At 50.5% G+C, this 24,089-nt stretch overlaps 1 protein-coding gene across 1 annotated transcript in view; it reads right to left on the bottom strand.

The window, feature by feature from the left end:
* The window catches only part of JPH2 (junctophilin 2), a gene marked incomplete at both ends in the record, with an annotated part of 48,947 nt that extends 26,563 nt beyond the window's left edge, over positions 1–22,384 (bottom strand). Inside the window, 2 exons of the mRNA XM_084247648.1 lie at positions 954–1,752; positions 22,006–22,384. Coding sequence (XP_084103774.1) covers positions 954–1,752; positions 22,006–22,384 — 1,178 coding nt within the window. The remainder of the gene's footprint in view (positions 1–953; positions 1,753–22,005) is intronic.
* Positions 22,385–24,089: the final 1,705 nt, after the last annotated feature.

Below are 24,089 nucleotides of genomic sequence, written 5' to 3'. Positions count from 1 at the left end.
AGCATAAGTGGGTGGGAGTGGTTGAGTGAATGGACGTGTGGATGCATTGTTGGATGATAAAGGCGGTTGGTTGGTTGGATGGGTGGGTGGTTGGTTGGATGGATGGGTGGGTGGGTGGTTGGGTGGGTGAAAAACTGGGAATGTGGTGGGAGCGGATGTTGTTTCGTAGAATGGAAGCACAGTTGGGGGATGGAGATAGATTAATGAAGGTAACCGGGTGAATGAATGCATGGGTGGATGCTAGTATGATGGTGGCGGGGGTGAGAGCTGATGGAATGTAAGTGGTTGGAGGATTAGGAGATGGACAGTTGGCTAAATGGGTCTGGATGTTTGGATGGGTACCTGGGGGGTTGGGTGGGTGGGTGACTGGATGGGTGGGTGGATAGAAGGACACAAAGTGGGATGGGTGCACGGGGTGGATGAGCAAATGATTGGGTAAATGGATGGTTGTTCAGGTGATGTCAGAAAGGTGGAGCGACTACAGCTGGTTGGGTGAACAGACGAGCGGGTGGAATGGAGGGGCTGTCCCAACGGGTAGCTGTTTGGATGATAGTAGAGAAGTTAGGTGAATTAATAAGTTGGGTGAAGGGATGGCTGACTGGGTGGTAGAGTGGTTGCCTGGAGAGTAGGGTGGGCAGTTGGGTGGATGCACATGACAAGGCTGCTGAGAGTAACAAGCAGTGGAGCAGGCGGGTGGAGTGGACAGTTGTTGGGTGAAGAGACGGTTGTCATCAGGTGGGTGACTGGACGGGGAAATCAATGAAGGGGCTGGATAGAAGAACGGGTGGGTGAGCAGGTGACCTTGGTTCCCAAAGCATTTCCGACTACCCCTCTCAAGGTCACGGCAGCATCTCTGCGATGGTAAGAGCAGCAGAAACAAACTGCGGCTGTCTCCTGCCCCGTCCCCTTCCCCCAGTGGGGTGCCCTCCCGCGGCCCCCGGGGAGAGCCCTACCTGGAGGCTGCGATCTCGGCCTTCTGGCGCGCAATGGCCGCGGCGCGCTGGGCGCCCTCCACGCTGTGCTCCACCTTCTGGCGCACCTTGTTGCTCTTGAGCGGCAGCACGCGGCGCTTGGTGCCCTTGACCAGCACGTTGTGGCGGTACTTCCCCGCCTCGCGGCGGCCGTCGGGCAGCGTGGTGCAGCCGTAGCCGTGGCGCAGGTTGTCGAGCCACTCACCCTCGTAGCGCAGGCCGCTGGAGCGCTCGCTCACGCCGAAGCCCGAGCGCTTGTCGTTCTTCCACTCGCCCATGTAGGTCTCGGTGGTGGTGGCGTCGATGTCGGCCTCGAAGGGCGCCGCCTCGTCGGGCCCCTCGGCGCCCTCGCCCAGGCTGGCGGTGGACGCGTTGTCGCTGGCGCCCGAGCTCAGGTCGCTCTTGAGGAAGCTCACGCGGCTGCGCTGGCTGCCCAGGGACGCGCGCGACTCGCTGCGCCGCAGCCGGCCCAGCAGCGCGCCCCGCTGGAAGAGGCCGCCGCCCTTGCTGGCGCGCGCGGCCCCCTCGGCGTGCGCCAGGAGGCTGAGCGCGAAGCCGCCGCGCGGGATGGCGGGCGAGGGCAGCGCGGGGCCGTCGGCGGCCGGCGAGGCGGGCGAGGCGGGCGAGTCCGGGGCCACCGTGCCGTTGCTGTGCTCGCTGCGCAGGGACGAGAGCGACGTGCGCAGCGGCGAGCGCACCACCACGGCCATCCCGTAGGGCACGCTCTGGCGCACGCCGTAGCCGTGGCGCATGCCGCTGGTGAACTGGCCTTGGTAGGTCCCTGCGGGTGAGGAGAGGGGGGTCAGTGCGGCCGCACCCCAGGGTCCCTGGCGCGCGCGGCCACCTGCGTGTGCCCGGGCAGGAGCGCGCGAGGCCGTCGCGGGGCGGGAAGTGCGACGTTATGGAAGCAGGCGAGGCCGCCGGGAGGTGAGGTTCTAAGCGTGTCACGCACAGTGAGCAAGGCAGGGGTGGCACAGCCCTGTGACTATTTCCATTGGGGGAAACATGACGTGGGGACAAGAGTGCGTGTGAGTGAGGATGCTGAAGTGCAAAGAGGTGTGAGCACTTGGTGAGAACACGGTCGGGTTTTTAGGGAGTACAATAGGGAGAGATGACGTGTGTTGGTTTTAAAGTGTGATGTGTGAGCGGTGAGTGTGGATGAAAATGACTGCACAAACGAGTGTGCACAAATGATTCGCACAAGAGAGAATGCAACAACATGAATGGACTCGTAAGACCATAAGTTTGTTCGGTAGGTATTTGCTTGTGTATGAGTATGCAAGGTGTATGGGGCTAGGTACTGTGGGAGTACATGGAATCATGAGTGTGCAAGGCAGTGTACAGAGGTCCCTGAGATCACATGAGTATATCATAATGAGAGCATTCAGGGAAAGGCAAGGTTGAGTGTGGGTACGGACTGTCCCAGCGTCAGCCGGTGTGCAGGCCAGGCTCTCTAGCACGTCAGGTTCAGTGTGTGTGCGCAGCTACCCCTGCCCGAGTGTTCAAGGTCATGTGGTGTCCAAGGGCATGAGTGGATGAGGTGGTGAGTGTGCATAGTTGTCTGTCTTGGAGAGATGGGACAGTGTGTACTGGTGTAAGACTGTGCGTACTGAAGATTTCTACGGGCCTGCATGTCAGTATCTTGTGACGACAGTGGTGGCTCATCTGCGGGGGATAAGCTCCAAGACCCCCAGTGGATGTCTGAAACCACAGATCATCCCAAACCCTGCTTACACTGGACCGACATACCTATGATAAAGTTTAATTGACAAACTACTTAATTTATAAAGTAAGTACAGCCAGAGGTTTACAAGTAATCATGAAATAGAATCATTATCACAATACACTGGAATAAACCTGTGAACGTTGTCTCTCGAAATATTTTCTTGTTCGAGATATTTTTGAACTGAAAGTAACTGCAACTGTGGAAAGCAAAGCCACAGATAAGAGGGGCTACTGTGGATGGGCTCATGAGTGTGCGAGCAGTGTGTACACGGTGGGTGAGAGTCCAGGGTCCCATGAAGGTGCAAGGTGGGTATGGGTGAGGCTCTGAGTATGAGGGGTCATCTGAGAGCTAAAGCACAGATCATAGGAGGCCCTCAGCTGAGTGAACGTGCAAGGTTATGGGTGTTAGTGGAACTGAGTGTCAGCAACAGAGGCCTTGCGTGTCAGTGAGTGTGAGCCTGTGAGCTTCTGTGTAAATCTGTGTGGACTGTGTGAATGAGGAACAGCAAAGATTGGTGACTAGAAGCGCAGAGTCCTGAGCTAGGCTGCTGGATCCAAATCCTGCCCCTGCCCCTTCTGGCTGTGCAACCTCAGGCAAGTGACTTAGCCCCTCTGTGCCTCAGCTTCCTCAGGTGTCAAACAGCTAATAATTACCCCTTCATAAGGTTGTTTGAATAAATGAAAAACTGAAAGAAAAGATGCATGTGTGATATTGCGGCTCTACAAAGTTGTGCTAGTATATGAGGGCCCCTGAGTTATAAGAAAAAGGTGAAACATGCTGACAAATCACCTTCCCTCTCCCATGCTTCTTGATGTGCTAGGCTCCTGGGGTGCCCTCCCCTTCCCCCCTGAGTGACAGCATTATCTGGCACTTTGTTAACTGTCATCTGTGTCCACCCCCAAATATATCCTCAACCCCTTCCCTACCCTTCTGAGTTTCCACATGTCAGCTTGGAGATGGAGGCCCCCTGGATGTCACATAGCCCTCATCTTCCCACCAGCTCATCATCTTCCTCACCCACACCCCTGCGCCACCTTCCTGGTCTCTCTCTCCCCAGCAGCACCACCGATAGCCACTCACCCTACGCTTCTGTGCCTGCACCACATGGACCAGTGCCTCTTACAGCATGATCTCTGAGTCAAGGGTGGATATTTGAGTTGTTTTAAATACAAGCTGATACTTTCCAGGGATTAACCAAAAAACCCTAACAGTATTCTTCCCAACAGTGCCCAGGAAGGTGATAAACAGCCAGCCGGGGAGGGGCTCCTAAGCTCAGCCCAGTCAGCCTTTGCACGGGTGGTTCCTTCCGCCTGAACCCCTTCCCCTCCAGAGAGCTGTCAAATCTTGGCGCACTGAGACCCTGACCACCTGTTTAAAATTCCAGTCTGCCTGTACCTCCCACCCGCAAGTGGCCAAGCATATCTGATCCACTTTGACATTTTTTCTATAGCATCTACTCCCTTCTAACATTCCATGTGATCTATTCATTAACTTACAAAGTGCCCCCCTCTAAAATGGAAGATGTGTGGGTACAGGGATCTTTCTTGTTCTGTTCTCTGATGCATCCCCGGGACAATGTCTGGCACTTGGAGGTGCGCCATAAATGCTTGCTTGATTGGCTGAACCTGTTCAGAAACTCCACCTCAGTGCATGACCTTGGACAACGCTCTTCCCTTCTAAAGACCTCAGTTGCCTGGTCTGCTCATGTTCTGCCTTCCGGTGCTGAATAGGAAGCTCTCTAAGATCCCACCGACCTCTGAGACACGGAGCTTCAGGAATTGGCGCACTGTGACCTTGGAGGTGAGGCACAGAGCACCCACCGGGCTCCGCACTATCTGGCCGCTCCCTGCAGAGTCTCCTCCAGCTCAGGGTCCTGCCCCTGGCCCACCCCAGCCCTCCTGCACGAAGGGCCTCTGTGGAGGATCATACTGTGCAAGGGCTCACTTAACCTCTCAGCAGCCCTGGGAGGCAGATCCCGTGATGACGGCCACTCACAGGACAGGGAGTTGGTGGTCTGAGAAGTTAGGTGACTTGACCAAGGAAGCAGGATTCAAATTAAATCAATCTGATGCCCTGAACCCCTATTTCTCCATCCTGGCTGCCTACACGAGGGTTTACCGCCCTTCTTTGCTTCATTTTTACTCAAAGCATCCTTACTGTAACATATAGGCTGCTTTTTCTCTTATTAACATCTCCCTGTCTAGAATATAAGCTCCATAAAGGTGGGGATTCCCATCTTTTGCTTCACTGATGGACCCTTCCCCGTACCAAATAGGTACCTAACAGAGACCTGGATGAATAAACAAATACCGTGCATCTTCTATCCCTTCATTCTCTTCTTCCAACTTGATCCATCTGAAAACAACTCTATGCACGACTGGAGAGGTATGGAGCGGTTCCTATAAGATCCACCCAGGAAGACATGCCTAGTACCTACACCAGCGCCCAGGTTCATAGCCGGGTCTAGCTTTGCTCCTTCCCCTTGTGTCAAAAGAAAAAGTATGAAAGGAGAAAGGGAACTAGCACAGAGAAGGCGGTAAACTGGAGGAAGGCAAGAAAACATCTCATCTTTGGGTTGGACAATCTGGTGAAATTAAATCAGCCAGTCTACCTTTAGCTTAAATTTGGCGTGAGATGGGCTGACATGGCCCCTTTAAGCCCCAGAAAAACTGAGACTGCAACAGGAGAGCAGCTCTTGGCCACCAAGTGGGGAGGAAGCGGCCAGGCTATATTAGGAAACTTAGAAGCGAGTGGCAAGAGGCACAGACACCCAGGGGAGGTTGGGAGGGATGGGGCCTGGGAAGGGGAAAAGCCAAGTGCTGGGGCCAGCCCCAGCCTGACTCTCTCTAAGATAGGGCAGGTCTCCCTGGGGACAGGAAGAGCACAGCAAGAGGGAGAGCAGGGTGGCTCAGCCCACAACATCTGTGCCAGAGCCTCCTCTGCTGCCCTCGGGGCAGAACCCCTCATTTGGCTTTATAAATCCTGCAGGGCTTCCCAACACCCTCAGGATAGGACCAAGAGTCTTGGGAGCTGCCTGTCGGGCTCTGCAGGCGTTGCCCCTGCCCACAGTCCACACTCCTCTTGAACTGACTCTCCACTCATCTTGCCTTCCGACCTCAGGACCTTTGCATTTGCTCTCCCTGTGTCTTGGCCCGCCCCTGTCCTTCTTCCTCCCCTAGCTAACTCTGACTGCTATTTCAAGCTTCAGCTTCAATGTGACTTCATCCTGGGAGATTTCCTGAACCCCATTCCCTGAGTAATGCCACATGACGTCCTGTTACCCCGAACTTCTTACGCTTTTCCCAATGACAGTCAAATAGTGGTGGTAATCATTTGTTCACCGTCAGCCTTTTGGACCAGATTTTGCCTTCCAAGAGGGAGGAGGCCATGCCTAGCTTATTACTGGCTTATTAGCTGTCTCTGCGATGGTCCCAGCATCCAGCCAGTCCCCAGACCCAGAGAAGTAAACATCTGATGAATCTGGGTCTTCTCCCGAATCACCCCTTCCCTTCTCCCAGGAGCAGGGACCACGTCTTCTTTCCTCCCTCCTGACTCAGTACCTGGGAGGGCTCAGCACTGAATGGCAGTGGATACCAAGCGTGTTCAGGGCTAGATTCAGCAACTTGAATGCTGGGAGTTATTGGGGTACTTGTAAAAGGTGGGTGAAGGGCCTCCCTGGTGGTGCAAGGGGTTAAGCACCACACTATGAAGCAATCCGCAGCCTCTGCAGCATGAGTTAGATCCCTGGCTGGCCAGAGAAAAACCCACATGGTGCAGCAGACCTCTCCAGTCTTGCCCGCTGCTCCCCTCAGCAGTGTATTTCAGTCTGTCTGCCTGTTCTGCTCCCCACTCTGTCTCTGGTGAATCCTCTCACCCCCCACATCTCTGGCCTGTACCCCAGCTCTTGTATGCATAAATAAATAAATCTTTTAAAAAATTAAATTAAATTAAATTAAATTAAAGCTGGGTGAAAACTGTACCCAAATACAGGTCTGACCCCCTTCAATAGTTTCCTAAATTTAGTAAAACCTGAGTATCCCTTTGCCCCTACAGTTCCCCTGCCAGTTTAGTACAGAATGGTCTGGGCTTTATCATTAACTCACGCTGAATAGCCCTAAACATGCATAGATGATAAGCCCACTGAGCTTCAGCTTGTCCTCCTGTACAATGGAGGTAGTGATCCCCACTTTGTACAATTGTTCATTCATCCCTTTGACTTCAACAGGGATTTTTATGGCCCTGCATTCTTGGTGCTAGGTGCGAGCGCCCTCAAGGAGCTTGGAGCATATTGCCATGGGGGAATAAAATAAATCAACAATCACAAACACAAATGTTGAGCAGACACGGCAGCCATTCAGAAAGACAACAGTCCAGGTCTTGGGTAGAGTGAGTAGAGAGGGTTGTGTGACCAAAGATTAAGTGAACTATACGTGGGACAGTTAGCACATAGTAAGTGCTCAATAAAGACAAACTTTTTGACAGGCAGCGTCTGCACAGTAAAGCTGACCCAGAAAAGGACTCACTGGGAAGACGGAACCAGGAGGACAGAGAGGACTCAGGGAGAGAAAGAGACCAGTTTTCAGCCTCAGGTGACTTGCTTGTAAGAGAACAGGTGTGCATGTGTCGGGAATGCCCAGGTTCATCTGCCCCGGGGAAAGGCCTCAGAGTTTCCATCCTCTGGAGGAGGAAAATGGTGGCTCTGTTCCCCAGAGACAACCTGTGCCACGTTCCCCAAACACACAGCACAGGACCGTTCTGGAGGCCACATGTGCATGTCCGTCCTTATTCCAGAGTCCATGACTCAGTCGCTGTGGACACTGGAGTTTTTTGAAGCACTTCAGATGATTCTAATAGGCAACCTGGGGTGACCTCCAATGAACCCACATGCTTTGTTCCTTCTGGAAAATCTGCTTTGTTTTTTGTTTCTGGTTCTCATTTGTTTTCTGGGCTAAAACAACAGACACTTATTTCTCACGATTCTGGAGGCTGGAATCCCAAGATCGGGGGTGCCAGCACTGTTTGGAGAACCTGCTAACAGATGCCCTTGGCACCCAGGCCTGCCGGCTGCTGGGCTGTGTGGGATGGATAATGAAGGCTGTTCCCAGACCTGTTCGTTATTCATATTATGTGATTTATAATACTTGTCACTGAAACCCATGGAGTAAAATTGTACAGAAGAAGGTTTTATTTCTCTGAGATCAAAACTAACATTTTTGCATCTCCATTAAGAGAGTCCCTAAAAGGTTGACCTCAAATTTGGCAAGAATGGAATAACTATAAAAGGTTGGGAATGAAATTATTAAAAATTATTATATTATTAAAAAGGACACTGCTTTTCAAGTGTTTTTAACTTCTCATTTCACTTACAGAAACAGGAAATCATAGACATACTTGATGTGAATGGAACACAGATAGTGTGAAACTCCATCCAACAAAAGTCTTGTCATCAGAAGGTCAATGAATGAAGAAGAAAGACTGAATGGGGCAGTACTGGAAGCTGTCCGCAGCCTCTGCAGCGCTGGTTCGAACCCCGCCGGCCGTGAAGCAACCCACATGGCGAGCAGACCTCTCCTGTCTCACCCACTGCTCCCCTCAGCAGTGTATTTCATCAGTCTGCCTGTTCTGTTCCCTGATCTGTCTCTGGTGAATCCTCTCACCCTCCCACACCTCTGGACTGTACCCTGGCTCTTGTATAAATAAAATAAATCTTAAAAAAAAAAGACTGAATGTTTGTACACTGCACACACATGACTAACACCACAACATTATAAGGTGTAAGTATTGTTTTAAAAACTCTTTCTCTGCTTTTACTGACTTATTCAATCAACCAAGTTACAACTGCTGTTGGTGACAAAAGACAGCTTCTCAGCTGTGGTTTTCAGCTTCAGTCTGAATATATTTGCTATTTTTTCCTTTTAAAAATATATTTTGTTTCATTTTTCAATAAGTTTCTAACCCACTGACTTTAATAAACAATGAATATGGGTGCAGTGAATTTTACTTTTTTATTGAAGTCACATTGCGTTGTAACAGTACATAAGTTTCAGGTGAGCAGCATTAAAATTGAAATTGGACCGATTTAACTGGATATATTTGACATAGAGCATTGAGGATATTTAGGGTGTACAGTGTAGCACAGTTATGTATTGTAATAGGATTGCCTTTGCTGCATTCCATAATTATAATGCAATATTTTTGCCTATACACATTATATGTGATACAGATGCATGAAATGTGCATCAGCTCACTCTGGCTTTAATTACTACTCCTTGCAAGGCCGAGTGCATTTGTTTTAACCAAGAGTGTCCATCCCAAGAAGGAAGGCACCGATGGATCACCAGGCAAGGAAAGGAAGCCAGTGACCACACATCAACAGTTCTGTGCGACTTCCCTGTAGGGTGTGGATCCAAGGTTTGGAAGAGGTTAATGAGGAGAAACCTGCACTTTTGATTCTTTGTCAGGAAAAAGATGGCTGTGGCCCTTGTCACCGGATGCTCTGTCCTCTGCCTGTTCTGTAGGAATTTTCCCAACACATTTGGTGCTAGTCATTCCATTCCAACCACAAAAGGCCAAGCTGGGGGCATGTAGCCCGTGGAAGGTCCCCCTAATAATCCATTAAGTCAGGATCACCAAAAATGTGTTACAAAGTCGGAAAAGAATAAATAAAACAATAGGTTTCTTGGCTGGGGAACTTAATCAGACTCTTAAATAGGATTTGCCTTTGTAGCTACAGAGCCCTTGCAGATTCACAGGCATACTGTGAATCTCCAAGAGGTGATGGAATTTAATCAGAAGGCCCAATTTTTTGCAGAGCGCCTGTCGGGACTAGTGCCCCATACAACCCACTGTAGGAACTAGCTTAAGGCTGGTTTCTGACCAGCAACTCTCTTTTTCTTTGCTGATAGAAACTCAATTCTGTTCCAGGGTCCAGTGCCCCCAATCCAGGGGTAAATCCCAATTACGTTAAGCCAGATTACTAGGTCTTTCTACCTTGCCAGCGATTGGCTTCAATACAAGCTGGTGATGAAATTATCCTAAGGAAGATCTGCTGGAGGGGTGGGGCAAGAGAGGCGAGACAGGTCTCTTAGTGCTTATCAGGAGAAACATGCAGAGAAGCAGACCCTCTGCTGCTGAGTGTTCTTATGTGGAATGACAACTGGCTCCTGGCAGCCACCTTGGCACCATGAGAGAGCTATGGACGGCAGAGCAAAATGTGATAGGAATATGAATCCTTGTTGATGCTGCTAAGCACCCTAAAACTGCCCTACTTTCTGTGATTCTTCTTTCTGTGAGACCATAAATATCCTTATCATGTCTGACTATGGTAGCCAGTAGATGTGGTTATTGAGCACCAAATTCCAAGGAATTAATATAAAAATGTAAAATATCTCACTAATAATTGAATATTGACTTTTTGTAGAAATGATAATAGTTTGGGTAGTGGGTTCAATACAATATATTATTAAAGTTTATTTTAACTTTGTTAACGTGGCTACTAGAAAATGTTTAGTTATATTTCTATATAAAATGCTGATTTACGTTATTTGTAGTTAGGGTTTTCTATCACCTGATGACAAAAAAAAATATATGCTAACAAAAACAGGAAACTTCATTCTGACTTTACTGTTAGAAAATTGAAAGGAAGAATTTAAATGACTTGCTCATGCTCACAAAGCATAGCAGGGGGTGGTGCCAAGTATCCTACAGTGGTTTTCACTCTATGTTTCTAAGAATCAGAGAATGTCCCTTATGAGTCAAAGGCTCAGAAGTCCTCACCCAGAGCTCACTTCTGAAGAAAGCAGGACAATTTCAGAAACCCAAGAAAAAGTGAGCAGGTCCAGCGTCCACTGTGAGCCAGAGAAGAGAAGAGACATTCAGCCCCCGGGGATTCTGCCTCCAGATACAGAATGGGCCCTGGGATGCCACGCCCTCTGGCCAGTGACACCGCCTGTGTCCAGGAAGATGTCTGAGGTTGGGACATCAGTGTCCCTGGGGACTGAACAGAGATGGGGAGAAAGGAATCAGGACTCACAGGCCCCCTGTACTGGGATGTCCTCACCTAACAGGACAGGTCTTCATGACCTGGTCCCTACTCACCTTCCCAGCCTGGTCTCCAATCCTCCCAAACCCAGCTGCAAAGCTACCTCTTTTGGGAAACTTCCCAGGACTCCTTCCTTCCTCCAAAGCCTCATTGCCAGAGACATTGCCACTTCTGCCCTCCAGGGCAGCTAGTTGTCTTTATCTTGTCTGTTGGTCTAATACCCATCCCTACTCCTTCACCAAGTCCTCTCATGTGTTATTAGATATTAGCACAAGATCTTTGGGTGGGACCACAGAGGTATCAGATTTCAAATTTTAGACAGGGGTTAAGATGGAGCATGGCGGGTAGGGAAGCGAGCACCAGAGAATCCAGGGGTCAGGCTCTGGTCCAGGCAGCTCTAACATCATTTCCTCAAGGAAGCCTTCCCTGACTACCAGACTGGACCAGGTTCTCTGGTCTCTTCCACCTTCCCTCCAAGTTACCTGTCCCTCCCAGTTACCAGTACCATGTTATAATTAATAACTGTATGATGCTGGTCTCTGCTGTTTAGAATGCATGTCCCGGGGGCAGGAACCAAGACTGCCTTTCTCACACAGCATCTCCAGCCCTCAGGGCAGTGGCTGGATTTCAGGGGACACTGTCAAAGAGATGACCATGCCCATGACTTTGGACGAGTTCTTTGAGTCTGAGCCTGCTGAGGAACACAGCAAGTTTGCTTGCAGGGTTGCTGTGAATAGTACGTGGGTTATCTGGCAGAGATCTTACTCTCAGCAAATGTTGACTCCCTTCACTTTGTGGGAGAGGATTGCAGGGAGACCAGTCACCCCAGTTTACCTGAAACTGAGAGATTTTTCTGACATGCAAGGCTCTCAGTATTAAAACCAGGACAGTTCCCAGGCAAACAGGGATTAGGATTGGTCACCCTGAATCTGGGTAAGAAGAAAGGCATTTTGTACTGGCACAATGTTCACTGTTTGCTAGTAAAGGGCTCTCTGGAAAAACAAATGACAGCCTCCCCTGGTGGCACAGTGGTTGACCGCTGGGCTGTGAAGCTGCCCACAGCCTCTGCAGCGCTGGTTCAATCCCCAACCGCTGGCGAGGGTCCTACATGGCGCGACAGACCTCTCCTGCCGCGTCCGCTGCGCCCCTCAGCAGTGTACCTCGTCAGTCTGCCTGCTCTGCTCTCCATTCTGGCTCTGGTGAATTCTCTCATCCTCCTGCGCTTCTGACTGTACCCACTGCTTGTATAAATAAATAAATAAATCTTAAAAAAAAAAAAAAAAGAAAAACAAATGAGCAGTCTGATTTGTGGCATTAGCCAGTTTCTGTCATATCAATATTGCCACTGTGGTTAGTCATGCCACTGACAGTTGGACAGCCAGCTTACAGAGTTCCTGGAAATGTGACAGTGGTTTCTCGTCGCATCAGGGTCTTTCTGGTAAGAGCTGGTGCCAGCACCCCACTGTTAAGAGGAACTGACATGTTCCCAATATCTGCAAGTATGTAACACGTTCAGACAAGCTCAACTTGGGGGTAAGTCTGGGTATCTCAGTCCTGAGACGGTCACAGCTGGAATGGACCTTGGAGACCATCTCATCCAAGCAACAAGTAATCTGCCACACAGGCCACCTCTGCCCCATTCTGGGTCCACAACAGACATTACTAATCAATTGTGATGCTGGATGGTAATATGACCTCTCAGTTTCCTCTCACCATGTCTCCAGGCAGTTAGAGTCATTTAGTTAGCGTTGCATGTGAGAGAAAATCAATTTACCCTTTGGAGTAAGTGTGGTTTATCCCCCTTATTATTCAGAGGTGAAGGTTTAGGCCCGAGAGGTAGAGGCACCTGCCCAAGGTCACACAGCTAGGCAGCATCAACTGGGACTGAAAACACATCTCCTGCCTCACTTGCTCTTTTAATTCTTTTTTGCCTTGAAGAGTAAATACCCCAGGGTGAGGAAGAACAAAGAGAGATCCTTTGGGACCTCAGCCTAGATAATAAAGGACTCTACCTAGAGTTCCCAAATGCCTTTTGCACCCAGAAGACTTTTTATCAAGTTTTACATAAATGTTGTTTATGTGTTGAGGGCCCTTTTTAAAAAAATTACAAAATCATATATGCTCATTGCATAAGATTAAAAAAAACGATTATTCAAAATGTAAAACCCTGTTCATATTCCCAGGGTTAATTGCTATTAACTATTGTGATCCTTCCAGAATATTTTTTACTCATTTACCAGTCTTTACATATAAAAGACTCTAAGGTTTGCTGTTCCCCACTCTACGACTTCCCCCATCACTGAGAACATTGCCTACCACATAGTCAGCACTCAATAAATACTTGTCAAATAGTCTTTGTTGACTATGTGAAACTTGAAACGCCCCAGGTGAGCACAGGTGGCCTTGAGCACAGGTGGGTTGGTCTGTCTTTGTAGTGATTTCAGTGCTTCTTGGCGTATTCTCACAAGTTCATGTCTGTGGGGTGAGCCTTTAGATTGTGCCCTGTTTTCCCCCAAACCATCCCACAGCCTAGTTCTCTGGCTCATCTGCAAGGTGGGACTCAGGTCCCTCCCCACGGCTCCCACCCCATCCACCCATCAAAGCTCTCAGGACCCCCTAGGCCACCCAGAATGGAGGAGCCGGCAGCATTTGTGACCGGCTCCCAGGGTTGCAGCTGGTGTCTGCCCTGTAGCCTACAGGACTCCACACCCCCACTTCCAGAGGCTGCTGCCCAAGTGACGCCCCACAGCTCACACAGAAGCAGGGGATTAACTAGGCAACATGGCTTGGGCGCTGACAGCTCCAGGGCCTGTAGCCTGGGTACAAGCTCCTTTGCCAGGCCCTAGGTCAGCTGGGTACCCCAAGGGCCTTGAGGTAAAAGGGATCAGAGGAGCGGGTCTGGCTTCAAAAGGAGGCTCCTGCTGGTGGCTCAGAGCACCCTGTCTGGGCACAGCCGGCTTGCATCCTCCCGCACATGGGCGACTAACAGGCATCTCTCTCCCAGGATGCTCAGCAACAAGGCCTGACCTTCCCTCTTCAAACACTCCTCCTGCTCAGTCCATGGTAATGCCTCCTCCCGGGGCTCAGACAAAGCACTGGGACTATCCTGGATGCTTCTTTCTCTCAGTCCCCTTCATCAGTCTAAGAGCAAACTAAACCCAGATCCTTATCCCTGGGCCTCTGCAAGACACTGGTCCAAGTCCCTGATGTGCATCTCCTGTATTGCTGCATAAACTCACTAGCTGGGCTCCTTGCTCCGCCCTCTGCACCCTCTTCCACAGTGTCTTCTCAATACAGCAGGCCAAGGAATCCAGTCGTGCCCCAGCCACACCTTCCTGGCAGGAAGACCACACAGGTGTCTTTCTCCTTAGTCCCATCCGGGCCGGCTGCCAGGTTGTCCTCCATTACTGATGTGAACGTGATCACTTGTTTAGATGTTATCCTTGAGGATTCCAAATTCATTAACAAATACAATGATAAGGCAGGTACAAGCAGAACAGAGCATTTCTACAGCCCGTGTTTAGCTCTCAGACCTGGGCACGGCCCCATCCACACTGCCCCATGGTGGTCAGCCGCACCTGCCGGGATGCCACGGATCCTGATGCGCTACTCATCTGCGGGGTAAGAGGGGGTTTTGGAGTTCCCATTGCCCCAGATGGCTCTATGGGTTTTGTCTGGCGGGTCTGGATCAGTCCATTCTCACTTATGCAGGAGCCAGCAGAGGCCCAGGATGCTTCATGGGCAACCAGTCCTAACCACCCCCTACTCTGTGGCTCTAGCTTAAGAAGGGACAGGAGAGAACAGAGCAGGAGGGGGGCCTCCCTGCAACCCTATCCCCCTGACCCCACGCCCTGCCCGCAATGTGGGCTATCGGAAAATGAGACTCGACATTCCTTGCAAGGGTGTGGCAGCAAGGGCTGGTCCAGGGAACAGCTGCTGGGGACAGGGAATTAGCTGGCCCTGGAAATAAGCAAGCTCGATGAATCCCCAGGGTCTGGCTTAGAAACAGGAGCATGTCTGCCAAAAGTTGGCCGATTGGACACATACAACACAGAGAGAAAGGTGGCAAAGAGGAAAGACCAGTCATAAGCACTTCCCTGTCTTCTGAGGGTCTGCTCTGCTCCCCTGAGGTCCCTGAAAACGCCAAGAGGCTGCCCTGACTGTGGCTCAGTCAGCTGTCACGCTGAGCCCTGGCTGTGAACGTTAAAGACGTGAGATCTTTAAGATGAGGTTAAATTATGCTGATTCTATATTTGAAGTGGAAGCCTGCCCAGCCAGGGTTCCGTCTATACTGGCAGGATTCAAAGCAGAACTAAGTGAATTAAAGTCTTGACTTATTAATTTCTTCAAAGCCCGAAGCTAATTTTTATGTTAAATATTGTCCCCCAAACAAGGACAGCTGTGGTTCAGACCATCTGGAATTTGTTCCCCCTTTGAATGTGAAGGAAATATAGAAAGGAAAGCATGTTTTTGCATTTTCTATATGCCAGGCATTATGCTAAGTGCTTTTAATGAATTATCTCATTTCACTGTTTCAACCATATTTCGAAGGAGACTTTTGCCATTCCCAATGGTTAAAGGAAGTGGAAGCTGAGAGAGGTTCAAGGATGCCCATATTCATAGCATTAAGTGGCATAGCGGGGATCTGACTCCACTGTAAGCCCCAAGTTTCTAAGTACCTCCGGTCTTGCTTGAGTTATAGATTCTCCTAGGACCTCTTACTCAGATTCTGACTACCTTGCTCAGATTCTCCTAGGGCCTCTACATTTTTGTACACTTAATTTAATACCAATTAAGAAATTTTAAATTTAAAGGATTTCTTTTAAAACTGAAAAACAAAACCAAACAAATCCCACTAGAACTAGAACTAAGAAATTATTTTAGCAGGATAAAAAGATCCAAAGTCAATATACAAGAAAAACGGTACTTCTATAACCTAGCAACGAAGAATTGGAAGAATGAAATTTAAAACATCATTTACAATATCGTAAAAAATAAAATACTTACTAATATTATTCAACAAAAGATGTGCAAGATTCTGAAAATTCTAAAACATTGCCAAGTGAAACTAAAGATCTAAATAAGAATATACGCCATAAATTTCACTGCCATTCAGAGATTCATTCTTTCCAAATTGATGGGTAGATCTGATGCCTTTTCAATCAAATTTCCAGTAGATTTTTTTATAAAAATAGATAAGCTGATTGTATAATATATATAGAAAAGATCTAGAATAATCCAAACCGGCTGTAGTAAGAAGAGCAAAGTTGGAGGATTTTCTCTGATTAAAAAAAAAAACAAAAAACAACTTACTCTTAAGGCCCAGTCACCAAGGCAACATGATACAGGCACAAAGACAGCCATACAGATCAATAGAACAGGCACTCATTTGGGGAGCAAACACATAACCATGGAAGTTAAATTGTTTTAAGAAAACACCTATTTACAGAATGTGATAATGTGTTTGTACAGATAATGTGACAGCAGGTAGAGCTCAGGCTGCTAGCCTGGCAAATTCATTTAACTCCCACATTCAGAGTCAATAGAACTAAAATGAGGTTAAATCATCCTCCTTGAGCAGGAAGAAGAAAACTGGATCCACAGCAAGAAGCTTGGATGTTGACCTAGTTATCATAGTTAAACATACAACCATCACCTTTTCAGCATGTCATTATGATTATAAAAGCACCAACCATGGCCCAAACTCTGCTCTAAGTGCTTTCCATCCATCAGGGCCTTCTTTAATTCTCTCGGCGAGGTACCAGCCGGACAGAATGAAAGATTCTATGGACAAGACAGAATTAAAGAGAAACTGGCAGGTACTACATCTAGGAAGGGAACTACTGTTTGATGATGGCTCACTTCAGTTTTACATGTGTGTGTTAGTGTGTGTACAGAGTTACAATGGGAAATACATATCTTTTTTTTTTTAGATTTATTTATTCATGCACACAAGAACCAGGGTACAGGCCAGATGTGCAGGAGGGTGAGAGGATTCACCAGAGACAGAGGGGGAACGGAACAGGCAGACTGACTGAAATACACTGCTGAGGGGAGCAGCAGGCAAGACAGGGGAGGTCTGCCGTGCCATGTGGGTACCTCCCAAGCCTGCCGGGATTGAACGCGCGCTGCAGAGGCTGCTGACAACTTCATAGTGCTATGTTCAACCACCAGCGCCACCAGGGAAATACATATCTTGCAGTGGGCTATAATCATAAAAAGGTGAAAGCCACTAATATAGTAGATGAGAGATATTAAAAAGCCGAGTGATACATGCAGGGGCCATAGCAGAGCCTGGGCCAAATTCAGTAATTGAGAAAAACAATTATGGCTGCATCAAGTTCAACTTCATGGGCACCCAACGTGTGCAGTCCCACAGGTCTGGTGTTTAAAAGGGCCTGGCATTTGGTTTAACATCCTGCTACCCCCATCTTAAATTCTTAATGATTTTGAAGATGGGGCCCCACATTCATTTTGCACAGTATCCCACAAATTACATAGCCAGTGCTGACTATTTTGAGGGTTGTTTGTTATTTGCTAAAATACTTATTTATTCTATGAAAAATTAAATTATTATAAGCAAATTCTTTCTCTGCCTTTTACTCACTAGAGGACCATGAGTAAGACTTAAAGTATCTGTCTCAGTTTCATCATCTGTAAAGTAGGGTCAAAACAACACCATGAGGTTGTCACGAAGGTTTAAATTACGCAACATAAATTGAATGCTAAGAACAATTCGTGGCACATAGTAAGTGCTCCAGTGATGTTAACTATTAATATTAGCTTCGTGAAAAAAAGACTGGTTTTTGCCCCGGCACAGTTTGAAGGGACTACACCAGTACACAAATGGTTCTCGAATTTATTCAAGCGGCAGATTCCTTTCTCTTTCTAGAAAACACAGATAGGCCTCCCTGGTGGCGCAAGGGGTTAAGATGCAACCTATGAGGCTGTCCGCAGCCACTGCAGCACGAGTTCGATCCCCGGCCAGGGAGCTACCCACATGGCGCAGCAGACCTTTCCTGTCTCCCCTCTGCTCCTGTCTCACTCCCTGCTCAGCAGTGTATGTCAGTCAGTCTGCTTGTTCTGCTCCGCACTCTGTCTCTGGTGAATCCTCTCACCCCCCACACCTCTGGCGTGTACCCCAGTTCTTGTATGCATAAATAAATAAATCTTAAAAAAAAAAAAAGAAAACACAGATAATCTCTGAGCACTCATGCACACATGTTGCCTGAAGTTTCAGGGCGTTCCTGGGTTTCTGAGCCATGGCGCAGGCCCCAGGTCACTGACCTCCAGGAGCAAAGGTCACTGATGCCCACGTAGTGCTGGCATCTGTGGGTCTCTGGGGTCGGGACCACCCAGCATCCACCCAGAGAGTGACTACTTGAGGGCTCGAGTGGATGCGTGCTGGCTTCGGAGCTTTAAGTCAGCAGCTATTTTTAGTTTTTCTATATATGGCTAGGGGAGGAATGAGGACTCTGGGGGTGGCAGGGAGAGGGGGCTGCCTAGAGACTTACTAGGGTGTGGGAGGATGGAGCGCCTTTGCCTTCACCACTTCCACTGCCACGAGAGAACCACAGAGTTTGACTTTCAGCCCCAATGACAGGCGTGGAGGAGGGAGAGGTCTGGGGAGGCAGGCGTGATGGGGCTTCCATGAGCAGGCCAGGTCCAGTCACTTTAGAGCAGGGATCCTCAAACTTTGACCATGACCGACAGTAAGAACTGCCTTCTACACCACCCCCACTAATTCAGGCACGTGTATCCACTTACAAGTATACACAGAGCTTTATCCGATTCTCTGTGAAACACGCTGATACTTCTCGACTCCATTCCATGCCATGCTTTCATTTAAAAGGTGCAGATCAGAAGCTACCAGATTGATTTTGCCAGACCTCCAGTTTGGGAGGCCTTTTTCCACAGCAATTACCTTGCAGCCAAAGCGGGGAGGGAGGGTAGGAAAAGGGGCATTTGCCCAAGAGTTCTCCAACCTGGGCAGAAGCTGCAGGCCTCAGACCTCCGGCTTCTGCGCACTCTGTTCTCTCCACCCGCAGCTCTCACCTCCATGCGTCACCTGGCTCACTCCCTGCTCCAGGGTCTGTTTGCCACTTATTCCAGGAAGCCTCCCTGAATGCCTGAATGCGAGAGTGGGGTTAGCTGCAGGCTTCCTGCTCCCTTAAGGCCCTGTACCCATCTGCCTAGCACCCAGCAGCACACTAATGCAAGTTCTGTCACAGGCAGGGGCCTGCTCATGTCACACTCCCCACAATGCACAGTCTATGTGGTATTGGCTTCATAATAACCACACAATAAATCTTCAGCCAGTGAACTAATGATAGTTAATGATAATAGCAACAGCCATTTATTGCCTACCCATTTATCCCATGAAATATCTTAGTAGAGGTTCATGTAAATCCATTTTAAGGACGAGAAACTAGGACTCCAAGACATTAAAAAGTACAGAAGGGCCAGGGGAAAAACTCAGGGCTGCCGAACTCCCAACTCTTCCTAAGCACACATTCTTATTTGCCCACGTTCCCCTCAGTGCTACCCAGGAGGGGGCAAAGGGTAGGTCCTTAACGAACCCTCAGGGAACTGATGACAGGTTGATTAAAGACATTTTCCGAAGCAGTGGCCACATCTAATTTTGGAGAGTGGCACCTCTTGAGTGGCTTGGAAGAGAGGATCTGTGAAGTTTCTAGGGCCCCTGGATGTGGGGCCTTCTCATTTGGGAGCAGAATCTGGGCTCTGACAAACCAGATGTGCAGGTCTTCTGTTTACCTGGCCTGCAAAGTTCCTGGGCACACCTGGGGAAAACCCCACAGTCCTACAAATCCTGTGTGATCTGGCCCATGCCCATAATTCCCTGTCAACCCTGCCTGTTCCCCTCGCTCATTCTGTTCCAGTCTCCCTGGCTTTCTTGCTGTTCCTCAAACCTACAAGCCCAGCTCTGCCGCTCAGTCTTTGCAGTCACATTCCTCTTTATCCCCTTGCTAGTCCTCCCCATCCTGCTTTTCAGATCACTCTATCCAAAACATCCCTCTCTTCCTGCTCTGCTCTTTTTTTGGTAACACTAGAAACTTCTGGAGATAGCGTATATGCTTGTTTTTTGGTTTATTTCTATCTTCCTCACTGGACAGAGAGCTCCCTGAGGACTTTGCTTGTTGACTGCTCCGGCCTTGGAACTCTTTGTGGGATGTGCTGACATGTAATAGGTGCTCTGTCATATTGGCTGCGTGAATGAATGGTTCCCCCCTTTAGATATACTGGGGGATCAGTCCAGTTTCCCAGAAAGGTGTGTGCCTGTGAATCCCATCCAATCCCCCCCACTCATACACTCCCCCCTTAGTTGGGTGGGGAACGGAGGAAAGGAACTCTTGGCACAGATGTACCACGGACCTGGTATACCGGGAGCTGACGCCTCGGAAGCATTCCAGGATCAGCTACATGTTATAGCTGGAGAAACTGAGGCTGGCTCTCTGCTCATCGCAGTGCTAAGCACAGTGTCCGGCATAAACCTCTGGTGATTGAATTGCACTGAACTGTAGAGGTTCAGCAAATGGCTCAAGGTCAGCGAATTAGGAAGTGTGCAGCCAGAATTTGTCCTCAGCACTGCCCAGTTCCCGCCAATGTGGCTGCCATGAGCCCACAGAACCGCAGGGACATGACCCCATTACCATCCAGACGCATTTGAGAGCCAGCCTCCCCCAAATGCCCACCAGCCGGCAATCCAGACAGGAGTTGCTCTCTGGACCTCAGCTGAGCCAGCCTTCACGCTCGGCTGGTACATGCCCCTTCCTGCGCCCCCCAGCCCACTCCTGACTCCCCATGTCCTGTCCCCTTCATAAGGAGGAGAGAACAGCGACGACTATAATATACTACAAATGCCTCCGGATGTCAAATCTATGTTTTCAATGAGCCTCAGTTTTGAGTTAACTGTGTCAGCTCCTCCACTTTATGGAGATTTCATGGGATTGTCCTGAGCTGGAAGGAGCTTGAATGGCCATTTAAAGCCAAAGCTGACAAACTTTCTGGAAAGAGTCAGACAGTAAATATGTTGGGCTTCGTAAGCCAAGGCAATGTCAGGGATGTTATGTAGAGACTTTCACACCATTGTCAGGTCGCAAATAGTATTCTTTATATTTTTTTCAAACATTTCAAAACGTAAAACCACTCTCAGCTCACAGATCATACAGGAATAGGTGGCAGGCTGGGTTGGCCCTCTCTCGATAGTTTGCAAGCCCCGGATTTAAAGCAAAACATCTAAACTTTAACATGTATTAAAAAATGCCCAACAAGCATGCCGGCACTGATTTCCATGCCCACTCTCAGAGCTGGGGACTCGGAAGGTCCAGGTGAGGCCCTGGATTTGCATTTCTAGCTGGTGGGTGCTGCCTGTCCACTACCTGCATTTGAGAAAATACTGATTTTCTAAAGCGCTCTCTGGACCTCAGCTGAGCCAGCCTTTTCGGGACGAGGAGATTGAGACCTAGAAAAATGATACACCCCGTGGACTAGTGCTGTCATCTGCTCTGCCACTTCCCAGGGCGGTTTTGCCCTGAAACTTCTCTCCATATCCATAACCCGCTGAGTACTCTCAAGCTACGGATCCCTTTCACACATTCTTCCCTCTCCCACCCCCACGCTCACAAACACAATTTCCCATCCAGACCAGCCCAGAGTCCCCTGTTCTAGATTATTCCAGCCCTCCTTACCTCTAACTGCTCGTCTACCACCGCTCAGTGTAAACTTGGGTATAATTGTCTGCACCCCTATATTTGAAGTCCTGGGCTACCCCTTATTTCCCTTTATGTCTAACCCCTTCTACAATGCCTGGCAAGTAGGAGGTAGCAGAAATATGCACTGAACAATTGGGTGGGTGGGTGCCTAGGTGGGTAAGGGCATGGGTGGGTGGGCAGACAGACGCTGGATGAATGAACAGAACACTCCATGATCTGGGCTTGAAAATAAATGCCACAGCAAGGCTGAAATTAGACCCCATTCTAGAGCACAAGGTAGAGTCTGCGCGCCAGCTGTTTACCTGACACACCAGCAGTGGCACCAGGTCTTGTTGAATGTGTGTTCAATGAGTGTGTACAGGGCACTGAGCGTTCCTGCCCACCCTCTCACATTTACTGACAAACAGATGGATGCTGAGAGCAGGCAGCAGCGCCTGGCCAGAGCCAGTAACTTATCCCCCGATCCCACCCACCCTCCCAGTGCCCTCAGCATCCCGCCCCCCACCCCACTCTGCAGACCCAGGCAGGGCTCACCTCCGTCCGCGTAGGTCTCGGTGCCGTAGCCGTCCTGCAGGCCATTGTTCCAGGTGCCCTCGTACTTGGCGCCGCTGCTGCTGCTCTGCCGGATGCCGTAGCGCCCCTTGAAGCCGTGCGTCCACTCGCCCTTGTAGAGCCAGCGGCCCTTGGTCTCTATGCCCAGCCCGTGCCGCTTGCCCTGGCTCCAGTAGCCCTCGAAGGTGTTGCCGCTGGGCCAGGTGTAGACACCCGCCACTTCAAAGCCAAAGTTCCAGGAGCCCGAGTACTCACCCTGGCCCTTGGGGCCGGTGCACAGCCCATGCCCGTGGGCCTTGCCCGCCTCCCAGCCCCCGCAGTAGGCCCCGCCATCGTCAAAGTCAAAGCGGCCTCCGCTCATGTCATCGTAGCCGCCGACAGCCTCGCGGTCCTCCAGCTTGCGGGTGAGGGCGGGGGCTGCTGCCCCCGACACTCTTCAAGCAGGGTCAGGGCTGGGCCCCCCCGACTCACCACGGAGCCCCAGGACTGGGAAAGCAAGATGCCACAGGAGGCGGGCAAAGCCCAGGAGCCAGGTCAGCACCGGGGCGGCTGGTCAGTGCCATGCCTGAGAGGCCCGCACCGGCCAGGGGCGCCGGCCAGCGGGGAGGAGGCAGGCGGGAGGCGAAGATTCAAAGTGTCCACGGTGTCCCGGGGCTGGCTCCCACGGAGTCCAAGGGAAAGACGGTGTGATCCCTTTAAGAAGCCCAGGGAAGGGTGGGGGTGGAGGGTCCCCAGTCTGTTTCAAAGAGGGGAGACTTCCCTGGGGTGCCAGCCCCCTCCCAGGCGGGCTTCCTCCTCGGCTGCCCCGGTGGGTGTGCGGGCTGTCGCTCTCCCTGCTGCCCGCCCCCTCTCCAGTCCTGCCCTCCTCCCAGACGGAAAGGTCAGTGTTGCCCTAACAAGGCCATTGGATCTCGGAGGCTGCTCCCAAAATAACCCCCTGGCCGCCCAGCCTCCTTCCAAGCAGGAGGGGTGTTTCCAGCCCCAGGGAGTGGCCGGAGGAGGAGGATCGGAGGCTGAGACGGAGCAGGCTGCTGGGCCATTCGGGGGCTCCTCTTGCCCCGGGGGGAAGCCTGCCTCCCACCCTCAGGGTGCCCTGAGTCTCGGGGGAAGGAAGCCGCCAGGGTAATCAGGGGCAGCAGGGGAGAGGAGGGACAGGGAACACCCCGTGCCGGGACACTTACAATCTCCCGGAGCGCAGAGGCTGGCCAAGCTCAGCGCCCCCACCGCACATGCCCTGACAGGACCTGGGGCCACAGGGCACTGCCAACCCCATAAAGGAATCTGGTGACCTAAAGAGAAAGGAACGGGCAGGGTTGACATCGGCTTTTGAAAGCAGAGGAGGGAAGTGAGAAGATGAGGGGGCGGGTCTGGGAAGTGGAGACGCCTGAGCCCAGTGCCCAAGCACACCCCCTAAGTCCCTGCATCCTGGGGCAGCCCCGGAGAACCACCACGACCGGCACAGACAGATCGGCTCCCTTTGCCGCTGCAGGGCGGGAGCCTGCCCTGTCTCTGAGCCTCAGGGCTGCGCTGGGGCGGGAGGGGGAATGAGGTCTTCTCAGCAATACCCACAGGTATTGTGGCCTCTCCGAGCTCCCTCGTGCTGCTGTCCTACGAGGCCACACTTCAGACAGCGCTTGGGGCAGCGTCGGGAGTGAAGGGACTGGGGATTCCCACCAACTCCAGTAAAGGGACAGAGAAATCTCCCTGACAGGAAGCTGTGGCCTGGGCTAAGGACTGGAAACCCCTACCCAGCCAGCCTGGGCACAGGAGTACAGAGCACAGAGTATAGAGAGATCCTGGGAAGGGTGGGGCCAGCAAGAAGAGGAAGCTCTGTGTGTGTGTGTGTGTGTGTGTGTGTGTGTGTGTGTGTGTGTGTGAAAGAGAGAGAGAAGGGGAGGATAGGAAGTAGGGTAGAAACACTGAAAAGCAAGCGGAAGCACTTGAGAACATTCCACTATTATCTGCCTTGAGGATCCTCAGGGAGACCCTGATGTCCAGGGTGGCTGTCACAGGCCGCTGTCACTGCAGAAGTTTCGTTCTTGCTTCAGAACCGGATAGAAAATGTT

The sequence above is a fragment of the Talpa europaea genome (assembly GCF_964194135.1).
Source record: "Talpa europaea genome assembly, chromosome: 11".
NCBI lineage: Eukaryota > Metazoa > Chordata > Mammalia > Eulipotyphla > Talpidae > Talpa > Talpa europaea.
Note: the sequence above shows the minus strand (reverse complement) of the source record. Positions and strands in the feature narration are given on the sequence as shown.